Here is a 26888-nt window from a genome sequence, read left to right on the forward strand (position 1 = left end):
AGTCTTCAAGTTTTGTGATTTAATTCGAATGATTGCAGCTTTAAAAGTTAGCTAATGTAAAATTAACACAACACACTTACTTGCGACTCATCGACTGTACATTAGAAGTGGACATTGCCACGGCGATGTCACCCATTGGTTTGGGGACGACTGTTTGGAAGCCTCTAATTATCAATCTCAGGAAGACACGCCCTGAAGCTGTCCTACTTTACCCTCTTTTTTTAATTTAAATAAGACAATAATTTACTAAGTGAACATCATGCTGTATTGAAGACACATTGAAACTAGTGTTTGAGACCATAAACTCATTAGGAAAATATTTACTGAGTTAATTGTCCACCTGAAAAGAAGGTTTATTTCTCATCTGATTTCATACAATCTGACTTCTTTCTGAGGAGTCGCCCCCTGCTGGCCGTTAGAAAGAATGCAGGTTTAAGGCACTTCCTATACAGCCTATGGTGAATACATATAATGTACTTGTATGCACATATCATGAAGAGGCATGTGGATTCTTCCATATACCTTCGACAGGTACTCAGGAACGTCCTTAAGGCAAATTAGGAACTATATCCTGCAGATCTTTGCTGTAAATCATATTTCACACTGAGGTCTCATTCTAACACATTGTACAACTTAAGTCATTTTTAATGAGCTGTCACAAAAGTTGTACTGCTGCTGCAATAATTTAAGCTACTTTGTATAGGTATAGTATATAGTATAGGCGAAAACATAAAGTCAATATCCTATATTGCATTGGGGAAAAAACCTGACCATGTTTAATGAAAACTTTCATTTTGCATATAAGAACATGAACTTGTTTTGCATACCACTTCCTGTTTTCTTCGAAATTCTGACTCACAGTTTATTTTAAATAATTCGAATTGCATGTGTGAATAACATCTTCCTATGATGTGCTTTTATGTTGTCAGTGTGTGTTCTGCAGAATAGACGGGGGGGGGGGGGGGGTTAAGTTCCTGCAAATATCAAACTGATGATGCAAAGAAATGTGCAGGAATGCATGCGCAAAACATGCAAATGTGTTCAAATGCATGCTCTCAACCGTAACTAACAATGGTGCATCACATTTTAAGATGCGCATCATCATTCTTACATTTTCACATTTAATTCAGGAAGGGGGAGCTATTTTTAGTCTCCCTGCACGACCATCACCTTCCCTCTCTTACTTGTGCTTTTTCTGTTAAATCCTTGTGTGGAATGAGCACTTTACCCTGCAATAAAACACACGAGGGGAAGAGATGCGGGAAAGACCAAATTGTTGCTATATTGGACCATCCACCGGTGCAGCTGGTCTATTTTTAGCTGGGAACTACATCAGCTCTCACTGCAGACACCGTGAGGGGAAATCACCAGCGCTGTTTGCTGCTGTCTTCACCAAACCACATTTCACTCCTTAAATTACAGCCGGAGAAGGACACACGGGAGAATAACATGTTTCCTGCATGTGTGTGTTGATGTGTGACTCAGAGGCGAGAGAAAGTCATTCCACAAATAATATCGTCAGATGGTTTTTGTTTTTGTGACACGGGCTGTTTGTTGAGCCTCGTGGTGTTTTGACAATCATCAAACGCAAGCGTGATCCTTCCTGTGAGTCCTGTTGGAGCGCAGGATCACCAGTAAACCTGTCTGAGGCACCGCAGGTGGTCAGAGAGAGAGAGAGAGAGAGAGAGAGAGAGAGAGAAAGTGGGGGGGAGAGAGATAGTGGAGAGAAAGCGAGAGAGTGAGAGAGATAGTGGAGAGAAAGCGAGAGAGTGAGAGAGTGAGAGAGGGGGGGAGGCGTGCTGCACATTGGTCGGGCTACTTTTCTGACGACACACCAACAATCGTCAACCTGTGGATAGGGCGCGTGCGGCGCTCTGTTGTCTCCACTGCCACCCTCTCCCCTCTGACACCGAGCCCGACATCTAGGACGCATGAACTGGGAGAGGGTGCCGGGTTCGATTCCCCAGCGAGGAAGGAGAGGAACCGAAAAGTTGAGGGGCTCGTGCGCCATCCCCGCTTCATGAATGGCCGGAACATGGAGGAGATGCCATTCGAAAGAGTCAAGACCCGGCGGAGGAAGGGTCACTGCCCGGCCGGTGCACCCCTGGGCGCCATCGCCTGCGAGGACGAGTTCAACAGCCACGAGCTGGAGGCTCTCTTCCAGAACTACAACCTGAAGCTGGAGCAGACCGCCACCCTCAAAGCGCTCGCGGTGCTCATCGTGGCCGCGTCGTCGCTGTCCCTGGTGGAGCTGCTGTCCAACCCGCGTCTCACCTTGTCCAAGGGCTCGTACCCGGTGCACTGCGTGGTGTTCCTGTCGCTCTTCATCGTCACCAACGTCAAGTACCTGCAGGTGACGCAGCTGCAGCAGATAGCGAAGCTGGCGCTGCTCTTCAGCTTCACCTTTGCGCTGCTCTGCTGCCCGTTCCCGCTCGCGCTCGGCACGTCGGAGCTGGTGAGCGCCGGAGCCCCTGAGCAAGGCGTGTGGCAGCTCATGCTGGTCACTCTCGTGGCTTACGTGCTGCTGCCGGTGCGGACGCTGCTGGCGGTGCTGTTCGGAGTGATGCTGGCTGCGTCCCACTTCATTGTCATAGCGACGTCGGTCACGGGGAGGAAGCAGAGGCTGTGGAGACCGGTAAGTGCTGCACCTGCATCCTGGACAGCTCGATCATCCAACTCTACTGCCTTACAGGACTTCCACTGTTTGTTTGTTTTTATTTAAGCCATCATCACATCAAAAAGGTTGCGTGTCGAGACCCCCGTTCACTCAAAAACTACAGTCCAAGTGGCCTTGAGCAACAGCCCCAGAGTAGGAGGCTACAGTTTGACCTGTGGGCTCCCTGCTCGGCTGTTGAGAAGCAGTATGAATGTAAAGTGGAGCTGAGAAACAGCACTTTTACACATCCGACTTTCCCTAAAGAGGAAAAGAGTTAAAACGCCCCCAGTGATCGATTTTGGCTGCAGGATACTATAGTTGTAAAATAAGAAACGAGCAGAAAGTTTTACTCTCGCGCGCCTCTGTAACGAGGCAGACGAGGAGTTGTCCAGCAGCCGGTGCTGAACCTGGATCCTGCTGAGACACACAGACAACTTCGTGCTGATTCCTGCTGGTTTTGTGCTAAATATAGCATTAAGGATGTTTTTTCCACACACCAACACCTTGTTAATGTCTTATAAGACGGTGGTTCCCAGCCTTTTAGGCTTTTACCCCCTAATATGAAGCTAGAGCTGCATGCCCTCCTCGGGTTACAAATATCAAGTTGTGAACAGTTCTACTAAAGGTGAGGGAAGGCAGCTTTACATTTCAAACACTGTTAAAACTAAAGTGCTGGCAGAGAAAAGCATCCGATATATAAAAAGAGCAATAAAAACACAGTGCAGATTATATTGAAATATTGTGTTTTTATTTGCCCAAAGTCCCACAAAGGAAACAAATGTGCAGAGGGGAAATCAATCGATCAGAGGCACAGGACTAAAGGCTTATTCTTCCTCCTCAGAGTGATTCTTAGATGGCTTTAGATGTAGAAGATCCAGCAATACACATGCAAAAAGAAGGGTTTGAAAAAACGTCAGAAAAATAAATGGGCTTTGGTGTGTTGGAAATATATATTTATGTTTATTCGCCCTGACCCTTCAGATTTTTCTGACCCTGCAACATTCCTGTGATTCAGAGTTTCACAGGCATCATTCGAAATAAAGCATTAAATGCTTTTACTTGTCAGTCCTTGATTTAAAGCCCTCTCTACTTGCCACCCCTTATCTTTGCATGCAAACAATGTGTAAGAAAATAGATGTTATAGTTTTAGAGCAATGAGGACATCAGGAAGTCATTTCTCTAAGAGATTAGAGAAAAGTTTGAAAAACAAACAGGAGGAAGATTTATTTTGTGAAACTTTGTGGGAAACCAAAGCAGCCGAATGTTTCCTTCTTACTTACAGTATGAACTGAAGTCTCTTTATGAAGTGGTGTTTTCCTCATCACTACACAGAGCAAAGTGCCATCCATCTGTCTGTGCTGGATTAGAGTGTTTCTTTAACCTTTAACCTCTGACCTTTCAGAATCGATGACATAAAGTGGCCACAGAGTTCATCATCTAAATTAAGTGTTGGGCACAATCAATAGCCCTGATCATTAACCTATCGTGCACTTTGTCTTCAGCCACTCCGATGCAAAGCTTTTGTTCCTGAAGTCACACCTTCGGTTCATGTCGTAATCAACGTGCTGCCCTCGATGTCTGCCGTTCAATCCTTCCTGTGGATTAATCATGGATGTAAAGTCTAATCTGAGCCAGGATGTATGACTGCACTCAGAAGTGCACATATGGACACGTGTGTTCCTCCAGGCTCACATGCACATACAGTGTGTCTCTGCTGCTGCCGGCTTTGTTTGACAAGTCTGTTCTTGTTTGTGTGCAGCTGGTGGCCAATGCGGTGCTGTTCACCAGCGTCAACTTGTCGGGGGTGTTTGTGAGGATTCTCACCGAGCGCACCCAGAGGAAAGTCTTCCTGCAGGCCCGCAACTGCATCGAGGAGCGGCTGAGGCTGGAGGACGAGAACGAGAAACAGGTGGGGCGTGGATTTATGCAGCAACACATGAAAATGCACAGATGTTTGAAAATATATCTTTATTTGTATAGCACCTTTCATGCAAAGATGCTGCCCAAATTGCTTTACAAAAAAGATCAGATAAAAACACAATAACAAGAAAAAACAATGATAAAGGAATAAAAAAAATATACCTGTTAAGATGCATTTAAAATCTTTATAATTCAGTTTGACTCTCTGAAATCCGCCATGCTTAAAAGCAGACATGACAAATGTTTGGGCCTTGTAGCCTTCTAATAAAATGATCTAATACTCAAACAGTGTAAACATCCAAAACGTTGCATTTAAGTTATTTGTATTTAGTTTGACGCTCCTAAATTCAATCAGATTTTTTAAGGAAACAAGTATTTCTGTGCTAAAGGATCAAAGGACCAGTTTGAGATTGTTGAAGGGCCGGGTGTAGCCCAGGGGCCGCAGATTGAATAGGTCTTGTTGAGGGCAATTAAAGCTGAAAGCTTCCTCTCTAGATTTCTCTCTAGACGGACACTCTAGGAAATGTTAAAACAAAAGCACTGAAGATCTAAGAGTTTGAGTTTGGATATAAAATGAAGGGCAGTCAGTGATATAAGGAGGTGGGAAATTATCTTGTAGATGAGTGAAAGGACTTTAAAGTAAACTCTTAAGGAAACAGGAAGCCAAGAAAAGAAAACAGAGGGGTGATTTGATCTCCTTTCTTTGTAGTGATTAAAATCCTGGCTGCAGCTTCTGAATTAACTTTGATTTTAATTAACTTTTTTGGGAGGCCAGTAAAAACAGGTTGGCAGGAGTCTAAGCAGCATGTAGCCTCTCTCTGGGTTAAAAATGGCCTTCATAAGATTATAAAGGAAGACATGCATCCACGCTTTTTACCTCCTCTCGAGCGCGTATGTTCGAGAAATCTTCACAGTATCTCGAGAAGTTGTTTTTTTTAAAGGTTTCGGGTGCCAATGTATTCTAACAACCTGCCCACAGGCACGCAGTAACTATGACAGCAGCTATTTAAGGAAAGAACAATTACTGTGGCACATGCACCAGCGCCGCCACACATTCCTCCCCCACCGAGCACACCTACATGTAACGATTTAACAAAGGAGCAATCAGGCAACTTTCACACACAGAAACACTTTGTTATGCGCCGCACCCTCCTCACCCGCCATGTGCACGAAACCCACCCACACCGCTTGTTAAATAGAGAATTAATTATCCCGTGTATGTAATATGACTCTATACGCGTCTCACCTTCGTTCTGCAGCACATTCGCGAGCGCACACGCACACTTTTAGCACCTGTGCTTTGTAGATTAGATGATGATACGCTGTGTTTTCCCCAGCAGTAACAGGCTCCCTTCTGACAGGTAATTACACAAGCAGATTGCTTTCATGGCCTCACTACTCCACTAAAGGTCACAGTTTATCTGGGTGAGTGAAACACACACAGACCTCTGATTGGGATCCATCACCAGGCAGCCAACAGCCTGCAAACCAGGAGCACAAAACATCTCAGATTTGAATTTCAGCTATCAAACAGGCCTCTGTTTGCTGGGGTTTTCGCTTTGAGCCGGATCCATAGGTTGTATTGATTCCTGAACACGTGTAGGCTATGTGCTGTACGTCTGGGCGCTAAATTGACTTCTCAGCTCAATAGCAATCTCAGAAACCGGGAGGAATGTGTAGTTTCCTGTTGGCTCGCGTAAAGTGACAGCAGTCACGGTAAAAGACAACCTCTGTGCAAGATGTGACAAAAAGTGATTCCGAACCTTTAAAACGTCACAAACAACAAAATAAGATGATACATTTGACCGTGACAAACTGCTTTGCTTTTTCTAAATCTTTAGATCAGATGCAGTTAAGTATCCTCAGTTGTCAGGCTGATTTGTTGATATGCAACTCATCAGCTGTCGTTGCTTCTTCTACAGCACCTTTGGAACTTTTTTCTGTGTTTGCTTAAAATGTAAGAGCTACAATTTCAAAACTCGGGTTAGGGTGAGGAATAATAAATGTTGTTATCAGCAAGCGCTGACTGATACAATTCTGTGTTTTAGGCAGTATTGGAGACACGCCTGATATTGGTAACAGTATCGGAACAACTGTAGTTTATTCTTGGGCTTTCTGCAGCCACTGAGTATGACTTCAACATATCCAAATACATGGCAACTCCACGTGCTGATGTGCTGCGGGTGGAAGCTTCATGGAAATTATGTGGATTTCTTAGTCCAAATACAATTATACCAAGGACAAGACTGACAATAAATACAACATATCTGATCTTAAAAGACTTGTTTTGGGCTAAGGGTTATGTGAAGGTCAAGGGCATTGCCAATTGTGCTCTTCCTTTAGATCCCTCCTTTTAAAATAATAATGATAGTAATAATAATAATTATAATTTAACAACAACAAATAAGACTTTATTCACTTCAATTTACAGTGAGGTGTTAAAGATGCTTGACGAGGCGAGCAGCAAACTTGTCAACAAAGAAGTGTCCGACTTTTTGACTCCTCCCCCGACTGCAATTGGCTACTCTCGAGACGAGCCGGCAGTCATCTCGAACAAGCCTTTTCTGTTCCATTCACTGTCTTTAAACTCCGCTGCATCCTGTGCTGTGTTCTGTATACTTCCTGCGCCGTCTTCAGTTCTGTAGATCTCTCTGTCGTAGCCTCCAGTTTTTGCATCGTTTAACCTTTGCTGCTTTCTCTCCGCTGTTTTGTCTCTTTTCTTTTGTTCCCTCTGTAAACAAGCCGACGTCAAATTTACAGAACTTCTTTCGGCTGATTGATATGATTACAATTAGTCCTCCGGATTGTGTGATTAAAGCAGCATCCCTAGCGACTGTCTGTTCTTCATAGCAATGGTCTGTTATTGAAAAATAGCAGATCTCAGAATGCTGTAATTAGCCAATCAGAATCAAGTATTTAACACAGCTGTGCAATAAGTATTGTTTCCTCTCTTTGCGGGTTGACATGTTGTTGTTGCCACTTTTCAATCTGTTATCGAGTAATAACTAGAAATTACCGTAAGCTAACATAACGTTAACATGCTAACTTGTGACTACCACCGCTACTGTAGCTAAACACTGCGTGCCAGCTTCCTTCAGCGCTCTTTGACGTATCATTCGGTGTTATCTGCGTTTTCCCCCCCAAGCTACAAGCATCTATATGACACACGTTGATTATATTATGCCATTGACAGACCAGATGTAATGCACAGTTTGCTTGAATATAATAACAGATATTTGTGTGTTATTTTTTATACAAACTCATGACTTTTCTCTTCCTTTTCTCTTGTAAGAGCCTCCTGAATCACAGACTGGTTCTTTAAGTGCGTCTGTGATATTGTTGTCTTCCTCCTTCCTCCTGACTACACATTGATTTTTCCACTTGGTGCAAACAGTTGGATTCTTTCAGTTTGAAATTGTTGATTTCAAAGACACAAAAAAAAACCTGCGGGAAATTCCCCTTTTTCCTCTTGTTCTTCTGGAGGGCAGGATTATTAATGTGAATGTGAGAGACAGTGAGCCAGCGGTTCATTAATAAACCACGGCGAGGAGAGCCGTAGTCAAACAGTGCACACAGTGAATTAAGCCCGAGACGGATCAGAGGAATGGGAACCACTGATGTGCGATTAAAACACGTTCAGGGAGGAGAAACGGAAGAGATTAATAAAGCAGGTAGATCAATTATTTAACTAAAAGCGTCTTCACACTTAAGTGGTGATTCCTCTTACACCTGGCTCGCGTGTGTATCAGTGCTGACACACAAGCACATATGGACAAACACCCTCAGAGAGCGTGAAGGCTGCTTGTATCCGCAGGTGAGGAGCAGTTGTGTGAATGGACGTCTAATGTGAAACAGTGTCGGAGGGAGACACAGGAGAGCCCCGGCTGCCTCTCAGCATCCATTCAGCAGAGCCGCCTGATGATTCATTGTGCATTCACAACCATCTGACATCCTGCTACTGTTGTACTTAATGCTGCTGTAACTGAGACGATACACACACATAAATCTGTGTGGATGCTACTTCAGGCTGCTGCTGCTGGGGAGATTAACTGATTAATCCATGAGACTGGAAATAAAATGCTACATCTATCAACCCTTTAAAGTAATCTTTGTAAACAAATATCTGCCTGCGAGTGCAGATTCTGTACGCACAGGGCGATATTTACTGGGTGCTCTGTCTGATTAGTATTGAACTTAGTGTTTAAGTGTGCTTTTGTTGTTTATAGTGCGGAGAGAAATAAAGGTGCAAAACATCGAGATCCATCCACGAGCCTTCAGAGTTTTCCTCTGGTTTCCGTTTGTAGTTTAAGTGTTGTTGTTTACAGGAGCAGGAGCAGTCCATGTGGAGAGAATTTAAGGTGAAATGCATGAGATAAAATGCAATCCTTGAACCCGTTGTTCATGAAAGAGCTGGGTCTTTAGCTTCTTCTTAAAGGTGGAAAGGGACTGTGGCCCGAGTGGAGTTTGGTAGCTCATTTTACCACCTGGGGACGACAGAGGAGAAGAGTCTAGTTAGAGACTTAGGGCCCTGTTGTGATGGGAGCACCAGCTGCCTTTCACTGGCAGAGCACAGTGGGCCTAGATGAGGGCGTTCAGGTAGGCAGGAGCTGTTTTTGTTGCTGTTTTGTAAGCGAGAGACAGGGTTTGAATTTGATGCGCTCGCCGGCTGGGAGCCGGTGGAGGGATATGAGCAGTGGAGTGACGTGTGCCGTTTCGGGTTGAGTGAAGACCAGTCGCGCTGCTGCCTTCTGGATCATCTGCAGAGGTTTGAATGTGCATGCAGGAAGGCCTGCCAGGAGGGAGTTGCAGTAATCAATGCGTGATATTACGAGAGCCTGTACCAGCAGTTGTGTTGCAAGTGTTTATGCCTTTATTTAGAGAGAGAGGAAAGTGGATAGTGTTAGAAACAGGGAAGAGAGGACGGGGGAGGACACACAGCAAAGGGCCGAGGGTGGCAGTTGAACTTAGGGCCGGCGCATCAGGACTTTGGCCTCTGTACATGGGACACAGATTTAAACCGCTGAGCTGAACCGGCGCCCCCGTAGTCTTCCTCTCTTAATTCCAACCGAGTTCTCGCTTCTCAAGTCTGTAAACAACGTCCGGCAAACATAAGAGGGATTCTCTGCAAATACAGTTACCTAGACTTCCGCTGGCTACACCTGAAACACTGGCCATCAGCCCCCACAGCTAAAAACTCTCCAGATAATAGCTGTGGGTTACATTGTTCGAAATGAAGTCCATATTGCTTGATGGAGCAGTTAGTGTGTTAATTAGTGTCAATGCAGGAAGGAAGTGTATCTTTAATATAGCAAGATAGAAAGGAAGTCAGAGTTTGTTTTCTTTCTGTCACGATAAACAAAATAACATTTATTTTCTACTAACGAAATCTAACATTTAATTTCATTTTCCATGACTACAATTTTCCCCTCGCTTTAAAGTATAATAAGTAGGAATTTTCTTGCATTTTGTCAACACATTCAAACTGGGCCCCTCCTCCTGGGCTCTTCGTCACCAGAAGCTCGCTCTCACTCTCTCGTGCGAGAACACGCCCACCCCGCCGAGCTAACACCGTCAGCATCACGGTTACCTTTGTGCTAGCACACTAACCGCCGGTTAGCTTGTCCTACCCGGTTCGAGGCCCCTACCTGTCCAACAGAAAGAAGGCCAACTCTGCATCGCTCTTTCGCCATGTTCTCCGGTCTGAACGGGGCCCAGCTGCTAATTTGAACCACTCCCACACTCACCTGTGATTGGCTCAGGGGACCACAACAGCGCCCCTCCTGAAAACGTCCCGTGCAAAGCAAAACAACAGAATAGATGCAGAGGGAAGGGTCTCACAAGGGTCTGCACACACACTCGCACACATGCATAGAGGCCTATAAGTGATGATTTATATTATATTGTATTTGTAAAAGCTTCTAACATCATATGTTTTCAGTAGCATAAATGTCTTTAATCCCTAACCTTTGCCAAAGGAGTGAACACAGTGGGGATTCAGCCTGTGGACCCTTTGCATTAACAGTATTGACCGCAGTCACACGGAAGCCATTTTCCTCTGAAGTCAGACTCAGGTTTGACATATCAAATGTTGTTATCGTATAAACCGAGGGAATCTGACAAATTGTTATGGATTCAGTACTTCCCTATTGATCAGCAGCTAAAATGTCAATGCAGAGTGACAACACATTAGCTACGTGTCGTGCTTGTGGATGGCAGGAAGTGAGTGGAAACACACACATACACAATATATGAGGGAAAACTGTCCCTCCTCACAGCCCTCACATCGACACACACAGAGCAACCAGTGTGCTGTTTGCCCACACCTTTTAAACCCTGTTTCCTGGAGTTCAACGAGACTAAATCATGTTTTAACAAAATATACTAAATGTGCCTTCTAAACAGGTCTAGCCAAAATAATCATATTATTAAAGAAGTAAATAAATCAAACATTTACATTTTTTAATTTAAACAGAAACAATAAGTATAGTTAAAAAATAAACCTTGATTCATGAGTGAGAGGAACGTGCACCTTCCTCTCAGCCTAAAACAACAGCAAACGTCCCTACAGATGCTTGAACCAGTGTTCGATCCACAAATGGCTTCAACAATAATCAATTCCTTATTTGATGGACGACTGAACTGACTGAGTGATAATGTCATTATCATGCACGATGAGTGTTTTTGTCTCTTCTTGCTAACATCATGAGCAGCGTCACCTGGTCTGTCTGCAGATTAAACTGTTACCTTTTGGTGCTGAAACCTGCACACATGCAAACGTACAGTGTGTCCATTTAACTCTCTCTCCTCCCAGTTTACTCTCCTAACGCTCCCATTTCTCCTCTTTTAACCCTTACCTGCTCAGGAGCGTCTGCTAATGAGCCTTCTGCCCAGGAATGTTGCCATGGAGATGAAGGAGGACTTCCTGAAGCCGCCCGAGCGGATCTTTCACAAGATCTACATCCAACGTCACGACAATGTCAGGTACGGGGGTGTCATGACAACAGCGGAGGGGCTGGAGTGTTTTGATCCAGGTGTCACCTGCTGTGACGTCAAGGTCAAGAATAGAAGGAGAGCGTTTAAGATTAACGCAGAATATACGGGAAAGGTAAAGGTTAGACGGAGACAAAGGGGCCGAGCGCTGATGTCCAGGATTCTGATACGGACATTCCTCCGCCTCTCCTACCGTTTGTGCTGGTGCTGTGTTAGAGACGGATCTTTGAATATGCATGAGAAATGTTTAATCAAAGCACTGACTGTGATCTCAATTAAGAAATATCAAACTCTTGAGTTTGTGGTTTAATCAGAGGCCCAAAAGGACGTGTTTGACTTTTAACTCAGATTTGTTAAGAATTGGCTTTAAGGCAGAGCTGTTTCCTTTTTGCAACAAAAATAAAAGTGACATTTTACAATCAAAGGTTTTCTAGATCGGCTCCAAAACAACATTATTTCTTACCCCAGTTGGACTTTCATAACATATTTGAAAGTAGCAGCAGCTTTGTGGTTTATCAGCACATAAATCACAGATTTAAAGCAGCTACAATAAACCTACAGATAATGTTCACCTGAATCTGCAGCTCCTCTCACGTTTGCAACGTTAAGTTTCAGCTCATTGTTAAGCTCTCAAGTCCACAACTTTACTGTTCCGGTTCACTCTCACCAGAGGGGTGGAATCTGATTGGCCACCCCAAGTGCCACCCCAAAATCCTAAATTTGGATTGGCTATTTGCCTCGTCAGAGGCGGGACTTGTGGACTGTGTTGCGACAGGCAGTAGCTTTCTGTCCATTTCACTGTGGCACATTTCCTTTATTACTTTAAATTGTTACTCTGACCACATCTTCTGTTTGAGTCCTTAAAGAATTAAGCTAAGAAGGAAGGGTTAATTAAATGCTATTCATTTGCATGTGTGTGTGGACTCATACTTCATGCCACCCCTGCATGAGTCAGTGCCCCAGTTGGGCCGCCCCAGTCGAAAACGTCTGGATCCGCCCCTGCTCTCACCGCTCTAATAGCATTGTTCTGGGCAAAGCAGGCAGATGTTTTCAGACAAAGGACAAGAAACCAACCGTACTCGACCTGCTAGCACCAGACGGATAACCCAAAGAGTTGTCAACACGCTGGTGAACACATGAGACCATTTGGCTGCTTAAAGTAAAATACTGGAGAGCTGGTTTAGCTCATAGATGCTAATGCAGCAGCTGCAGGCTCGACTCCCGCCCTCGGCCCTTTGCTGCATGTCGTCCCTCACTGTTTAATCCAAATATGTCCTATTCCTCCTAATAATAAATATAATAAAAAAATAATTTAAAAAAAAGTTAAAATGTTTCCTTTAGGAGTTGGTGGAGACAAAAAACGGAGCAAAAAGTGAGTGAATGTTGGATTACGGTGACCAGGTGAACTGAAAAATCACTTCAAATGAGCGCTAAGTTCATGTTTCTCACGTTTGCAAGGATTTAGTCATGTATGGGCAGACCTCCTCACTTCCTGCCATGTGCCAGCACGCTACTGAAGTCAATTAGATAAGATAAAAAGAGGGAATTGGGTGATGCTGTTTTTAATTACCATAAATGCTCATAAAGAGCTGGTCTGATATCCCGTCCTGTGGATAATTTAGTTTGTAAAATAATCAAATGGTCTCGATGTTGACCCTAGATGTCAAGTAGTTGATTAATCATTTCTAATCGTTTACATGGACAAAGTCAAACTTTAGCTCATAAGACAAAAGAAGGCATTTGAAGATGTAGCTGTGGGTTAATACAAATTCACTATCAATTATTAATACTTGATACTCCTGAGTGACTAATCCCACAAAAAAGGCTATTTGAGGACGTCCCTTCGGTTCTGAGAACTTGTGATGTGCACTTATTTTGCACCCATCATCCATTGCAGCTTTCCCTTCCCTGTGCATTCATACCAGCCTTTTTAGCAGCCACCTCTGCTGCCCTCGTGAACGTTTGAGACCTTTTGGCCGCTTAGAAACGAAATATTTTCCTTAGGAGCTGGTGGAGACCAAAAACAGAGCTAAAAGAGGGCGAATATTGGACCTATGTTGATCAGGAGGATAGAAAAAATGCGCGCTTAGATGCAACTTAAATTCATATTTCTTATGTTTGCAAGGATTTAGCCTTCCACAACCAGACCTCCACACTTCTAGTCATGTGCCAGCACTATAATAAAGTAATTTGAACAAGATACAAAGGAATTAGCAGCAACAGATTAGTGCATTGACAACTATTTAACTAATAATTACAAATTAATAATACTGAAATGTGACTAATCCCACTAAAAAGGCTGTTTGAGGACGTCCCTTTGGTTCTGGGAAGTTGTGATGTGCACTTTTTTTGCACCCATCATCCATTGCAGCTCTTTCCCTGTGCATTCATTTCAGCAGCCACCTCTGTTGCCCTCGTAATGGAGAAAATATTACAGAGCGTGAGAACCTGGCTTGACTTTGAGCTGATTACATTCCAACGAGGCAGTAAAGAGAAGCTGAGAGCTGTATCAGTGCGGCTGAGTGTGGGAGTGGAGGGCTAGGTAGCATGTCAACAGCACTCCTGTCAAGAGACAATCCTCTCCGCTCTCTGCCTCTCTCTTTTCTCTCTGTCTGTCTGTCTGCTCGGCTCCCACGCTCAGCCACAGCGCGGGAACATCACCGCCCGTTCACCAGCCTTGCTGCCGCTCTGGCACTCGGCCAAACATCACGCTGATGCACACAGCGAGCCGGTCTCAGGGGAGCTGCTACAAACACACACACCTAAACACAAGCGGGAAAAAAAAGATAGTTTGCAGGGCCATGACATCTCCCTAATACGGCCCGTCTTTGATGTGGCCCAGGGAACGTTTGATCACACACCTTTTTAGCTCCGCCACCGCTCTGCTCTCCCACAACGTTGCTCCCCTCCTGCCCTCCTTTGCCTCCCCCTCATCACCCACCACGCACAGCAGCACGACACGCAGTACAGCTTCATTCAAAGCCAAGTCACTCAGCAGAGCTCTTCTGTCGAGCAGCAGTCGTGATCCCAGCTTTACATACATCAGACCCTCGAGCAGCTAAACTGCGCTGTGCTGCCAAAAAGAGCAGCTCAGTCACGATGCAGAGGAAGGCCCCCTCCTCATGTGAGAAGAGCTGGGAATCAAACCGCAGAACTTACTGGGTACAAACCAAAAATGACGGTTGTGATTGGCCTGACCTGAATCAGGGTGGATAGAAATCTGTCTGAATATGAGGAGGACTGGACGCACGTTCCGAAACAAATAAAGTCGTCTGGTTCCCACACTTCCTGCTGACGGAGGTGATAGAAAATGACAAATAGGTTGTTTAGGCCGAGGAAAAGTGAAACAAGGCGAACTGTTTATACCACAGACTGTATAAAAAGATGGACGACATGACAGCTCCCTAAAAGTGAAGCCTAACCCTCTCTATCGCCCCCTGCTGACTGGCTGCAGTATAGGCCGTAAAGCCCACCTCGTTCTTGTTAACAGATGGGACATGAGTCAAACTATAAAATCAAAATACACGTCAAATACATTTTTCATTTCATTTAAATTTTTCTGACAAGTTAGTTACTTATTTGATGCTATAAAAAGGGGGCGTGGCCTCGTGATTGACAGCTCTGTTGACAAATCCCGCTCCTGCAGCGTTCCGTTCCCGAGTAGCAGAGTAGAGGAGGAACGACGAGAGGAGACGTAACTAACACTAACACTACAGTCATTGACCATTACATAAGCCTGAATATCTGCTTCAGACCGACACATGACGCTGACGTGTGCGCCCTTTGTCGTTTTTCAGTAAGTTCATTGTGTGTTTTGGTTAGCGGAAGGGGCGGGACATCGTTACCTGCCAATCTCCACTGCATAGAGGTGCAAACACTGTCACCACGCAAGGTGGCAGCGCTCGCCTCTGCCATATTTTGGCTCTGAATAAGTACAATGAGAAGTGGTGGAGATGTGTCGTCCATCTTTTTATACAGTCTGTGGTTTACTTGTTTGACTGTCTGTGTTTTTTTTGTCATTGTAAAGCAGTTTTTTCGCTAAACCTCAAACGGACACGAGTACGAAACAGTTAACGATGATACTCTGCACACAGCTCTCGCTCTGATTCCTTAACTCCCCCGGGAGCAGTGATTTATTTATTTTTTTTAAGACTGAGAGTCAATAAGATCCATAACACCTTGTTTGTTGCCATCTGGCCTGCCTCTGAGCAAATGAATGAGGAGCTAAGTAGCTTTCAACACCTTCCTCATACCCGCTACAGCAGCGAGCACACAGCAGGGCAATTTAGCTCCGCAATTGATTTAGAGGTTGGCCTGAAAGATGCTTTCACTTATCATGGATTGGATTATGGCACTCACTTTTTATCGCCATTAGCCAATTTATCTGCTTCGCTGTGATCTGAGGGTATTCTGTGTCAGAAAGGGGAGGAAGTATCTGTGCGGTTAACATCCCCGCTCTGTTTTATGTATTTTTAGTGTTTTGGCAGCTGTGAGTGTTTTTACAGGAGAGGAAGAAAAATATTCAAAATGTCTCTCTCTCTCCTCTTGCAGCATCCTGTTTGCAGACATTGTGGGTTTCACCAGCTTGGCCTCTCAGTGTACCGCTCAGGAACTGGTCAAACTGCTCAACGAACTCTTTGGGAAGTTTGACGAGCTCGCTACAGTAAGTGCTCTCCGTTTACCGCTGCCCCCTCAGTTCACGGGCGTCAGAATGAAAGTAATGAAATGAATCAATGATGGCCTCAGTGTCATCAGTGTGCATCAAAGTCTCGACTGAAGTCCTCCCACATCGTTGAGGAACAACTGATGGATCTCACATGATTGATAGATGATTATTTTTACAAGTGGTTTGATATATCGTGTCACTATTACCTCAACAGGAACAGTCGACCGTCCACAACGTACCGTAAAGTGCGACTCTGAACTCCTCAGCTTTATTATCCACACTTGTCAAAATTAAAGCAACATTATAGTTTTACCTTAAAATAACTGCTTCAAGTTAATTTTGATTGTACAATAAATTGTAACAGGCAGTGTTGTGCCTCTCTCTTATTCCCAATCTGCCTCCCGGCTGCCTCTTCTTGCATTCTGTAAATTGGTTCGAGCAGGTTAAGAACTCCTGCGAGAAGTGGATTAAACTTTACGTCGGAAGCCAGGAAGGCAAACTTTTCCAGTCTTTGCTACGACAGACAAGAGTAAATAACGACCTGCTCCTAAATAGTCAGCAAAGAGTGAATTGCAAATTTTAGAGGCTCCAAGTTGCAAAAGATAAATATTCTTCCATAATGTTGCTTGAATGTTTAAATTATCTTTAATTTAAGATGTAAACACATTTAACAAAGACATATAATCACTTTCTGAAGTTCAAAAGGCAAACAATTGCAAATTTACACATAAAGCCGACACATGCTTTCTCCCTGCATCTTTGACATGCACAGGTCGCCCTTTAACATCTGTTTTTCCTCTTTCTAAAGAACAAGGTTGTGATGCTCTCAGGTTGTTAAGGATTAGGCACCGAGACTACTTGAAAGATTTATAAAAACAAATCATAGTCTGGGTTTAAAGTTGTTTGAATGGGGCTTCAGCCCTGGCCTCCTTGGTGACAGTCCTGCATTGTTTGACCCACCCGTCACCCCCTCGACTGCCACACACGCTGCACCTTATCTGTTATTCTACATCAATCTGAGCAGTTTCTCTGAGCAGCTATGTCTTGAAATATTCAACATTTGAGTTAGTTGTACGCCTGGAGCATCTTCAGCTAAAGGGTTCCTTAAAATTCATGCTAATGGAACATTTGTGTTTCTGTATGAGACGGCGAAGGGGCTGAAAAGCGTCTGTATTGGACGTCCTGGGAATGAGAGCGGTCCAGTACTTAGTGACAAAAAACACTTAAAGTTTGTGTGATGAATGCAGGACAATATTCACTCTCTTGTAGCTCTGATTTTGGTCTCCACCAACTTTCCCCTGAGAGAAATATTGTTGTATGGATAGTTTTGTTATGAAATAGATACAAGTATAACAGCACCGAAGAGACCTAGTTACACTGCAGCTCGTGAAACCAAACAAATGACCTGAAAGACGTTCTTCAGAGCTTTCCTGACTCCTTTTTCTGCAACAAAAAGCCTCCAAGAAAACCATATATATTATTTAGCTGTGGAGCTCATTTAATATGCCAAGCTGTATATTGATCCAACAATGACAGTTAAGCTGCAGAAGCTGACTGGCGTGGAAGAGGTGGAGGAGGAGAGGAAGGTCAAGAAGAGAAGGAACTGAAGGATGAGAGAGGAAGAGATGAATGAGCTGATTTTTAGACAGAGGGAAGATAAGAGCTGTGATGTGTGTGTGTGTGTGTGTGTGTGTGTTTGTGTGAGCAGTAGTTGGACTAAACTGCTCTTGATAAAGAAAGAGAGAGAGTGAGTAAGGGAGCATTTACTGTCCGTCAGTAAGCCTGTGTAGCGTTTTCTCAGGGAAAGAAGATTAGGTGAGTGACAGGTTATCTGCCGCCAGACTACTGTAATCGTTATAATACTGCGCACACACACACACACACACACACACACACAGGTTTACTCACTCTTTTAATCCACTTGGTGCGGCTGTAAGAGATACTATTTGACAAAATCGTCATAACTCAGTGTCCACTCAACAGACTCGGGGCTTTCTATCTCATGGTTTCTTCCTTATCCAGATCAAGCGGTCTCGAGACCGTCCTATCTCTAACAGATTCAAAGCAGGGGCGGCCGCGGCTCAGTGGAAAAGTGGGTTGTCCCTCAATCAGTCGGTGGTTTGGTCCCCGTTTCCTGCAGTCTACATGTCAAAGTGTTCTTTGACAAGACACTAGGCCACAAAATTATTAGTACAATCCTCGTTAGCAGTTTGGCAGCCTCTGTCATCAGTGTATGAATGAGTGTTTGAAAAGGTGAATGTAAAATGTAGTGTAAAAGCGCTGTGAGTGGTTGGAAGACTAGAAAAGGGCATTAAGTCTAATTTAAATTAAGGTACCATTTAAAAAATCTGTATTTCTCCGATGCCCTCCGCGGGACAACAAATGTTAGCTGAGCTCATTTCCAGGTGTCGGTGCTGAGCTTGTTCCAAGGCAAAGATTCCTTCAGTGTTCGTCGTTCACAAAGTTTTTACTGGGAGCCCAAATTATCGGCAGAGGTCTCCTCTTTCCAAAACAAAAGTTATCATATTTGGGCAAGACGGTGGATACCAAAGAGGTTCAGTGACTCTAATGAGCTGTAGTGACACCTATCATCACCTAGTTGCATCCGCTTGTCCTGCAGAGCAGCCTGAGGTCCCGATCTGACAGAGTGCGCTTTGCAGGCTGTAAAACGCTCGCTGCAGCTTTTTTTTTTAATGTTGTTAAGGCAACCACCGAATCATTAGCTGTCATTAAACTAACTTTTATTTTGTAAAGTCACAGATGTTCCCATTTATTTTGGCTAGCTAAAATACTTCTTAATCTTCTTAATCTAATCTATCTTAATATAAAAAAAGGACAGGCAGAGAGCACTTGCTCTGGCTTTGATGGAGAGGCTGTTCCATGAGACCCTCAGAGAGAGAAAAGATCACGGCGACAAGAAACTCGATGTCATCACCCCGACAGAAGGTCGGCCTGTCCTGATTGGATAATGAAAAAAAAGAACGGCCATGACGTCGGGCGCTTGGCGCTCAGAGCGTTTCCTCAAAAACGCGAGGCGCTCAGCAACGCAACAGCAGCGGGCAAAAAGCTAAAAGCCAAAAGCCAAAAGCTAAACGCGTCTCTCTCATTGAAAACAACTACAAAAAAACGCCCCCAGCTACATTAAACGTGCTCTGTCTGATCGGGACCTTAATTATGCATGACCTGATCCTTAAAATATTTAAGAACAGGTGAGTTAAATAAAAATACCCTTAACGTTCAGTTATTTTATATGTGCAAATTAGCTCGGTAGGCTGTAAACATTGGCTGAAAAGTTTGACATTGTAACATGGGGTTCAATTGGGGTTCAGTCTTTTTAGAGTTTTCAGCCTCAAGCAGCCACTGAAGCATCTGCAGATTTTGGCGCTTTGGCACAAGCCTAACTAAACGCCAGGATGTTCAGCTTTACCAGAAGATGATAACAGTCTACTCTGATGTTTAGGAGTTTACAGTAGGGCCGTTCTCGCTCAGATATGTGCTCCCATTGACGACTGATAACTGCCATGTGATGTCTGACAACAACCAAATTGTCTGCTCTTACAACACAGTGTTTTTTTTCACATATTTTCTAATGTGCATCATCAAACACATCTTTCCAATGACATATAAATCTTTGCACACTCAATCCTCAGATTGCCACTTGCCTGAACTCTTCATCTACCAGGCCACCAGATCCCTTCAGACAGTTTGCACTCGCTTTCTACATACACACACACATATACACACACACACACACGCACTGAAGTCACATGATCAGCAGGATTATCCCTTTTGAGTTCATTCTGCATCTCAGCAATCAGTCATGGCTTAACGCAGGCAGAGAGGGAGAGACAGAGGGAGATACAAGGCGATACGTAGCTTGCTATCAGTGCTCCAGCACTCAGAAAGGCACTATATGGATGTCTTGTGACGAGGATGTGTAGTGTGCATGTGTGTCTGAAGCTGCAGCTGCATCCTAATTGAGATTTATACCCTGTCATGTTAGCAAAAGGGAAATTCACTTTTAAAGCGGCTCTGTCACAGCTGCTGAGCCTGTCTGACTGCTTTATGCTGCACAACACATTTATTCCTCGGAGGCTCGACCTACAGCTAACCAGAACGGACGTGCACCTAACTTAACCCTAACCTTCAGCTAACCTGAAAGCCTCTGGAGGTCCACAATAACCAGAACCACAAAGCCTTCTAAATATGCAATGTGGGATCTAATGGATATAAAATAGGCCTCAATCCAAATTTCATTTCTGCTGCTGTAAAATATCCTGATGTTTGGATTGAATTTGGCAGAGTTACACTTCGATATTTAATGCAAAATATATTCTGCAAACCAATCAGAGGAAAAGTCACTCAGGAGCTATTTAGCATGCAGCGTTAGCGTCATCCGTCGGGCCAACTGTTGACGACCACAAATGTTGAGTGTCCATCGTGGTTGACTTTTTTCTGCTGCAGGAGTTCAGACTGTTGATGATCTTCTTTTGGTGGTGGATGTTGAGCATTTGCAGGGGGACTAACACTACAGAGCTATCGTTTAGCATAGCATTCCTAGCTTTGCAAATAAATAGGTGCATCTCAGCATGTGCATGCTAAGTGCTCACTATGGTATGGATAGAAAAGCATTTTGTAACTCATCATTCAGTGACCAGTTAACCTTCTGCTTCCTCCTCTGATTCAGACTCAAACGTCATGTTTAGGGCTGCACTACACTGACTGTCACATGGACAGTTGCTGTGGCGATGAGCCAGACAGCTGTCAATCAAAATGTCATCAGCTACGCACGTCTTACACACAGTCTTGAGAATTGGTCTAAACGGCAAAACGATCCTGTTTTATAACTTGTTTTTTAGTGTAATTAGAATATTTGACTCAGATATTTGTGGATGCTCTTTGAGACTCTCAGCCTCGATATCTTACTGCATTTTTTAGTATTTCGAGCCAAATTTCCAGAGGCTTTAACGCCGACAGAAATGAACTTAAGCCAATCTTGGGAAACGGATTTTGCCCCCAATCAGCTGGTTTTAAAATCCCAAATCTGTCTCTAAAACGGCACGCAGATACCACATTCTCTTGAGACATGATTTGCTGTCAGCTGATAATTTTCCCACACACACACATGCACACACACTCCATGTCTTTTCCTAGCACTGGGATAATCATCCACGTTCTGAATTCTCATATCCTCCCACGCTAGAATCTTTCTGCTCCCGTGAGCAGAAAACCAGAGCACCCCGTCTCCTCTCTTCTCATCTCCGCCTCTTACCCTGCAGTTGTCGTGAATCCTCTGTATTTCTCTGTGTGTCTGTGTGTGTGTGTTTGTGGTGTGCATGTTTGTCACTCAGAGGCTGCCTGCAGGCTAAGCTTTGTAGGGTCTACCAATATGATTTCCTGATGACTGCGAGTGATACAGTGCCAAACGGAAAACCTGTGTGCATCTAAACTGAAGTACCTGCACAGAGTGTTTGCATGCAACCAAACATGCTGCTGTGTGTGTTTTCCTGCAGGTATGTTTGCAGGTGTGTGTTTATATGTTGTTAAGAGGTGTGTGTGAGTGTTGGCGTGTCATCGTTGCAGAGTGTGTGCACTGTGACAAATAGCTGATCTGTCTGGGAATGTGTGGGCGGGATTCTACTTCAAGAGCATGTCGGAGCAATTAGAGTTGGCCTCAACTACAAACACACACATGGCTGCACAAGTACACACATCTGATTTACATAAGCAGAGATGAGCATCCATGCAGTCTTTGTACAGTGAGGGCCCATGTAACCTGTAACAGTAGAAGTACACTCTTCGTTCAGTGGGAGTTCAGCTGCTAAATATAGAAATGGTGCACAGATGTTTTTCTTGATGTAGTTCTCACAGTGTTTTCAGTTTCTTTCTAGCTTCTTTTTCGTGGAAAAGAGAGGCAAAGGTCCTGTCAAAATTACAAACTTTGCGATTTAACTTTATAAAATCTGTGACATAGGATTCAGTTCCCTTGATCTGGATCTATTTGTGATGGTCAGTTAGGTGTACTGGTAAACAGAAGATAAAGCGCCTGCATTTGGTTTGCTTTAAGCTAAATGCTAATGTCATAATGCCAACGTGCTCACAAAGACAGCGCTAACACACTTTCCTAAAGTGCTAATATTGAAGATCTCAGTTTCGTTCTCTTTGGCGGCACCTGTGGCGATAAACGGTAATTGCGGGAGCACACTTCCCAGATATCCAGACAGTGCTGCACGTGTGACGTCCACGGTTGGCTCCGGTTGTAACTCTTGATTTTCCTGGCTGACGGTCGCTTTCCTTTTCAGACTGTTTGCTTCATCTGAGCGTCGAGTTTGTTTCTTCTTCTTTGGATTTTCACTTCTTGTTGAAGTTGTATCTGTAGTCATCCATCTTTTCTTTGTTTGTTCAGCCATAGTAGATTACTGTTTAATCGCAACACTTGCAGAGAGCGGAAAAGCAGCCGCTTAGCTCCGCCTACCCTCTCTGGCAGACCAACCACTGCTGGCTGATGAAAAACGCATCACTAACTGGGCGCCGCTCGTGATTTTTTCTGCGAAAGTCGCCGCAGACACCCAGTCTGTAATACTGCAAATGCAAAGGCTTTCATCAGTGGGCCATAGGCGTCTTCAGGATTATATCTTTAAAGCTGCTGTGAAGAACTTTCAGTTTGTGTTGATTTTGGCGCCCCCTGTGGACAAAGCTGTACCTCCTATCACTTTGCTGATTTCACCCTGTTCATGCTTTAGTGGTGTTTTTTAACAAAAAAATCTCATCCTGCTTTCTTTAACAGTCATTTGTATCACTCACTTTAAATTTTGTCTTGATGTAAATGTAAACAAAGGCAGCGTGCAGTTAATCCCTTCGTCTGACACCTACCCCCCCGCCAGCAGTTTCAGGCATTAAAAATAACTACAGAAATGATCAATCTTGGCGCTGATGGTCTGGTTTGCTTTTGTAGGTCATAAAGAGGAATCAGAATACATTTCAGTCTACTTCATAACCATTGAAAAACTCCTCACAGGGGCTTTAAACATGTAGATATGTTAAGGTTTAACTTAAATGCATGCTAGCATTTTATCTTAACACTAAAGTGCAGCTAGTGTTGATGAAAAAATCATTACACTGCACTCTGACCTCTGTCTTCACCGGCTACTCCTCTCAGTCTTAACCCACTTTTCACACTTTTTCTGTAGTAACCAGTAAAAACCAGTTTCTCCAGTATTCTGGTGGACTGCACTGGGTTGTTTCCAAAGATCACCTGTCCATCTGTGTGTGCATCTATAGGAGAATCACTGCAGGCGGATAAAGATCCTCGGGGACTGTTACTACTGTGTGTCCGGACTGACCCAACCCAAAGCAGACCACGCCCACTGCTGTGTGGAGATGGGACTGGACATGATTGACACGATCGCGTGAGTCACACATACAGACACACACAACATCTACATCTTCTATATAACACGCATCACGAAGCTGCTGTTGCCTCCAATGTCCTTTGCTTTTCAGCTTGATCTCTAGATGTCGATGAAATTCGGTGGAAAGTTCAAACGCCAATGAAGAAGAATAGTTTTGTAGCTCAACTGAGAGGTTTTGAAGCATTTCCACGTCAACAGATGACTACCATTTTGGAATCTTTGCAAACATTTTTCTTGTACTTCTCGTGCAGATTTCTCTTACACATTTTTAAAGAAGCCAGTCGTCAAATAGAAAGCACAAACACAAGAAGTCCAGCTGTTATTAAAAGCTGGGTGAAAAACAAAGGCGGATTAGTTTGGTGGGTGATTTGGATCAGCTCAAACTAAATTGAGCAGTCATGAGTCATTTGACAGATTGTCTCTGCATCACAGCTTTCTCTCACACTGTCAAAGAGCTGACTGCTTACTCACTAATGCAACACATGTTGTGGGAACACATGCTGAGGAGGGATTTAACAGCAAGGACTGCTCTGTTTGGTCGCAGCAAAGCAATGTCAGAAATGTTAATCTAAGTCTTTATACTGACCACAGATAGATCCTGCACACTCACACAGGAGTTCAGTTTATGACAATCCCACAATCAGAAAGACTCATGGTGCAACAAATGCCTAACAGTCATCCCCCCACCAGCATGTTCACACACACACACACACACACACACACACACACACACACACACACACACACACACACACACTGAGCCTTTACCTCATTTCCTCGTGTGAACACTCGCCTGTCATGTTCCCTTTCCCTGCGCTCTGTCTGAGTGGATGGATGCTGCTGTAGGAGTCCTTTATCTCAGAGGACAGGTGCTGCCATACACACTCATCCTTCATTCTGCATGAGTGTGTGTGTGTGTGTGGGGGGGGTGTGTGTGACATCCCTTCCTCAGCCTGACGGGCAGACCACATTTTCCTTTGCACCACCCTGTAAACACACACACAAGCAGAGTCTGAAGTGGCTGACCTTTTGTTGGTGCCGATGAGCTTTGTGTGGTGATTTCCTGCTGTATCTCCTGCTGCACCACAACTCAGGGAAGGGAAGGCGGTCTGCACACGTACCTGCACACACATACAACATGTTGACATAGACGCAGAGAGATCTTTACATGGGATAGGAACAAAGTTGCGATGTCTATTCCTGCTATTTAAAAGGTCAGCAGATCTTCAACCATGACTCAGCAGTTTCTTGTGTATTTTTATTCTTAAAAAAGCCCGAAAACTCTGTGAACTAAAGGAAGGAAATCTCCACCAAGACTTTCTAAAACAGTAGTCTGGTAAGGTTTTATATAAATCCAGCTCAGCCTGAAAATAAGCTAACTGACGATTCATTGGCTTACAGTGGTGGAATATCTAAGCTCATGTATACTTCAGTATGTGCAGGGTTGCAGGGTTTGGTTCATTGATAAATCACAGAGGGGGTTTCAGATCTGTAGATGAAAGTATGTTGCAGTAATCCCCAGGCTTCTCAGCTCAGTCTGCAGGCTGCTGCGAACGCCAGGTTTCACACAGTTTTTTCCACACGCTGCACTTTGTGACGTCACAGCGGGCTTCAGAGCGCTGGCTAATCAGGAGGAAGCGGGCTTGTAGGGGCGGGGTTTCTTAAAGGGACAGAGCTGACTGAGTTGTTTCAGGCAGAGGCTGTATGAGGGCCTGCACAGAGCACCAGTGTGAGAAGATAAGCTACGCCACAGGTATCACCCCTTTAACTTAATTATCTTTGGCTTTTCCCAAATACAGCGACGTTCATTCAATCTTTTAAAATAACAAATATTATCTCAATGTCATCCTGTGCCAAATGCCTGTTTGTCGTAGGTAAAAAGAGAGTTCCTGTTTGTTCCAGCTGGTGCTTTGGACCTTATTTATGACAGGATTGGAGCAGATACCAGGCTTGCCGTCTTCGTGTGTTTCAACATGCTAACATTTGCTAACTGGCACTAAATATAAAGTACAGCTGAGGCTGATGGAAATGTCATCAGTTTTGCTGACTTTGAATGCTCTTGGGGCCGTGAGTGTCGGTACAAACTTTCATGGCAATGTATCAAAAGGTTGTTGAGGTATTTAAGTGTTGACCGAAGGACCCAAGTATAAACCCGCTGTCATACCTGGACCCTTACGTATTCTTTGAGCAGATCAGCACCCTTAAACTAAAACTTGCTCTTGGATCCACTGCCTAAATTTCCACCAAATTTTATTCAAATCTGTATTCAGGTTTTTGAGACTCTGCTAACTAGCAATAATAATAAAGACGAATAATGAATGTTGCTTGGTTTTGTGTCAGTAGCTTTGCATATTAACCTTCCACCCTCCCCTCTGCAGGTCGGTGGTGGAGGCGACGGAGGTGGATCTGAACATGCGTGTGGGTCTGCACACAGGACGGGTGCTGTGTGGCGTGCTGGGCCTCAGGAAATGGCAGTATGACGTCTGGTCAAACGATGTCACGCTGGCAAATGTGATGGAGGCCGGAGGGCTGCCTGGGTCAGTGCTGACTGTTACACCCACTGAAGCCAGACTCTGAGCGCACAACACATACGTACTCACACACAGTATCCTGGCAACACACAGAGAATACGGCTTCATTATGTGTGCATGTAATCACAGTATCTGGTTATGTACACGATTTGCATATGAACTACAACAACACAATAATGAGCACTTTCAGGTGACATATTTTGACAAATTTTGAAGTAATCTACTGAAGCAATTCGAAGACCTTTGCACCACTTGTTAATGAAACCCCTAAAATATGTAAAAGTTTGATAGTTGACTAATCATCAATAATTAAACGACTAATCTGATAATGAATTGCACAATGACTTAATGTCTCAGCTGTAGTTGGAGGTTATTTTAAGCCTGTACTAACTAACAATAAAGACAATAAATATGAGTTTAAAAACTTTGCATCTGATTTGGCTCCTGCTGATACAAAAAGATAGATAAAATAAAAATAATATTAAGTTTTTGTCCTTTTAAAACCAGGACAGACAAAGTGCTGATCGTGCATCACGCCTTCCCTTCACAAGCTCGCTCATTAGGTCCGCTTTGCAAATCTTGTAGGCGATCCTTTTCTTTGCAGCGCCGAGAGTGAAAGGCTCCCAGAGGTTTTAGGACGCGATGGTGTTGCATCAGCTGTTGTTATTTTGCTATGTTTTGTTTACGTGTCGCTTCACGGTCGCTGTTTTGCA

At 44.0% G+C, this 26888-nt stretch overlaps 1 protein-coding gene across 1 annotated transcript in view; it reads left to right on the plus strand.

The window, feature by feature from the left end:
* Window positions 1-1980: 1980 nt before the first annotated feature.
* Window positions 1981-26888, plus strand: part of LOC138607124 (adenylate cyclase type 1-like) — a 56191-nt gene continuing 31283 nt past the window's right edge. Inside the window, exons 1-6 of the mRNA XM_069679682.1 lie at window positions 1981-2635; window positions 4416-4565; window positions 11439-11557; window positions 16118-16229; window positions 23514-23641; window positions 26023-26181. Coding sequence (XP_069535783.1) covers window positions 2021-2635; window positions 4416-4565; window positions 11439-11557; window positions 16118-16229; window positions 23514-23641; window positions 26023-26181 — 1283 coding nt within the window. The 5' untranslated portion in view covers window positions 1981-2020. The remainder of the gene's footprint in view (window positions 2636-4415; window positions 4566-11438; window positions 11558-16117; window positions 16230-23513; window positions 23642-26022; window positions 26182-26888) is intronic.

This window comes from Semicossyphus pulcher, unplaced genomic scaffold, assembly GCF_022749685.1.
Source record: "Semicossyphus pulcher isolate SPU_LCO1_2020_fin unplaced genomic scaffold, fSemPul1.0.p SCAF_4, whole genome shotgun sequence".
NCBI lineage: Eukaryota > Metazoa > Chordata > Actinopteri > Labriformes > Labridae > Semicossyphus > Semicossyphus pulcher.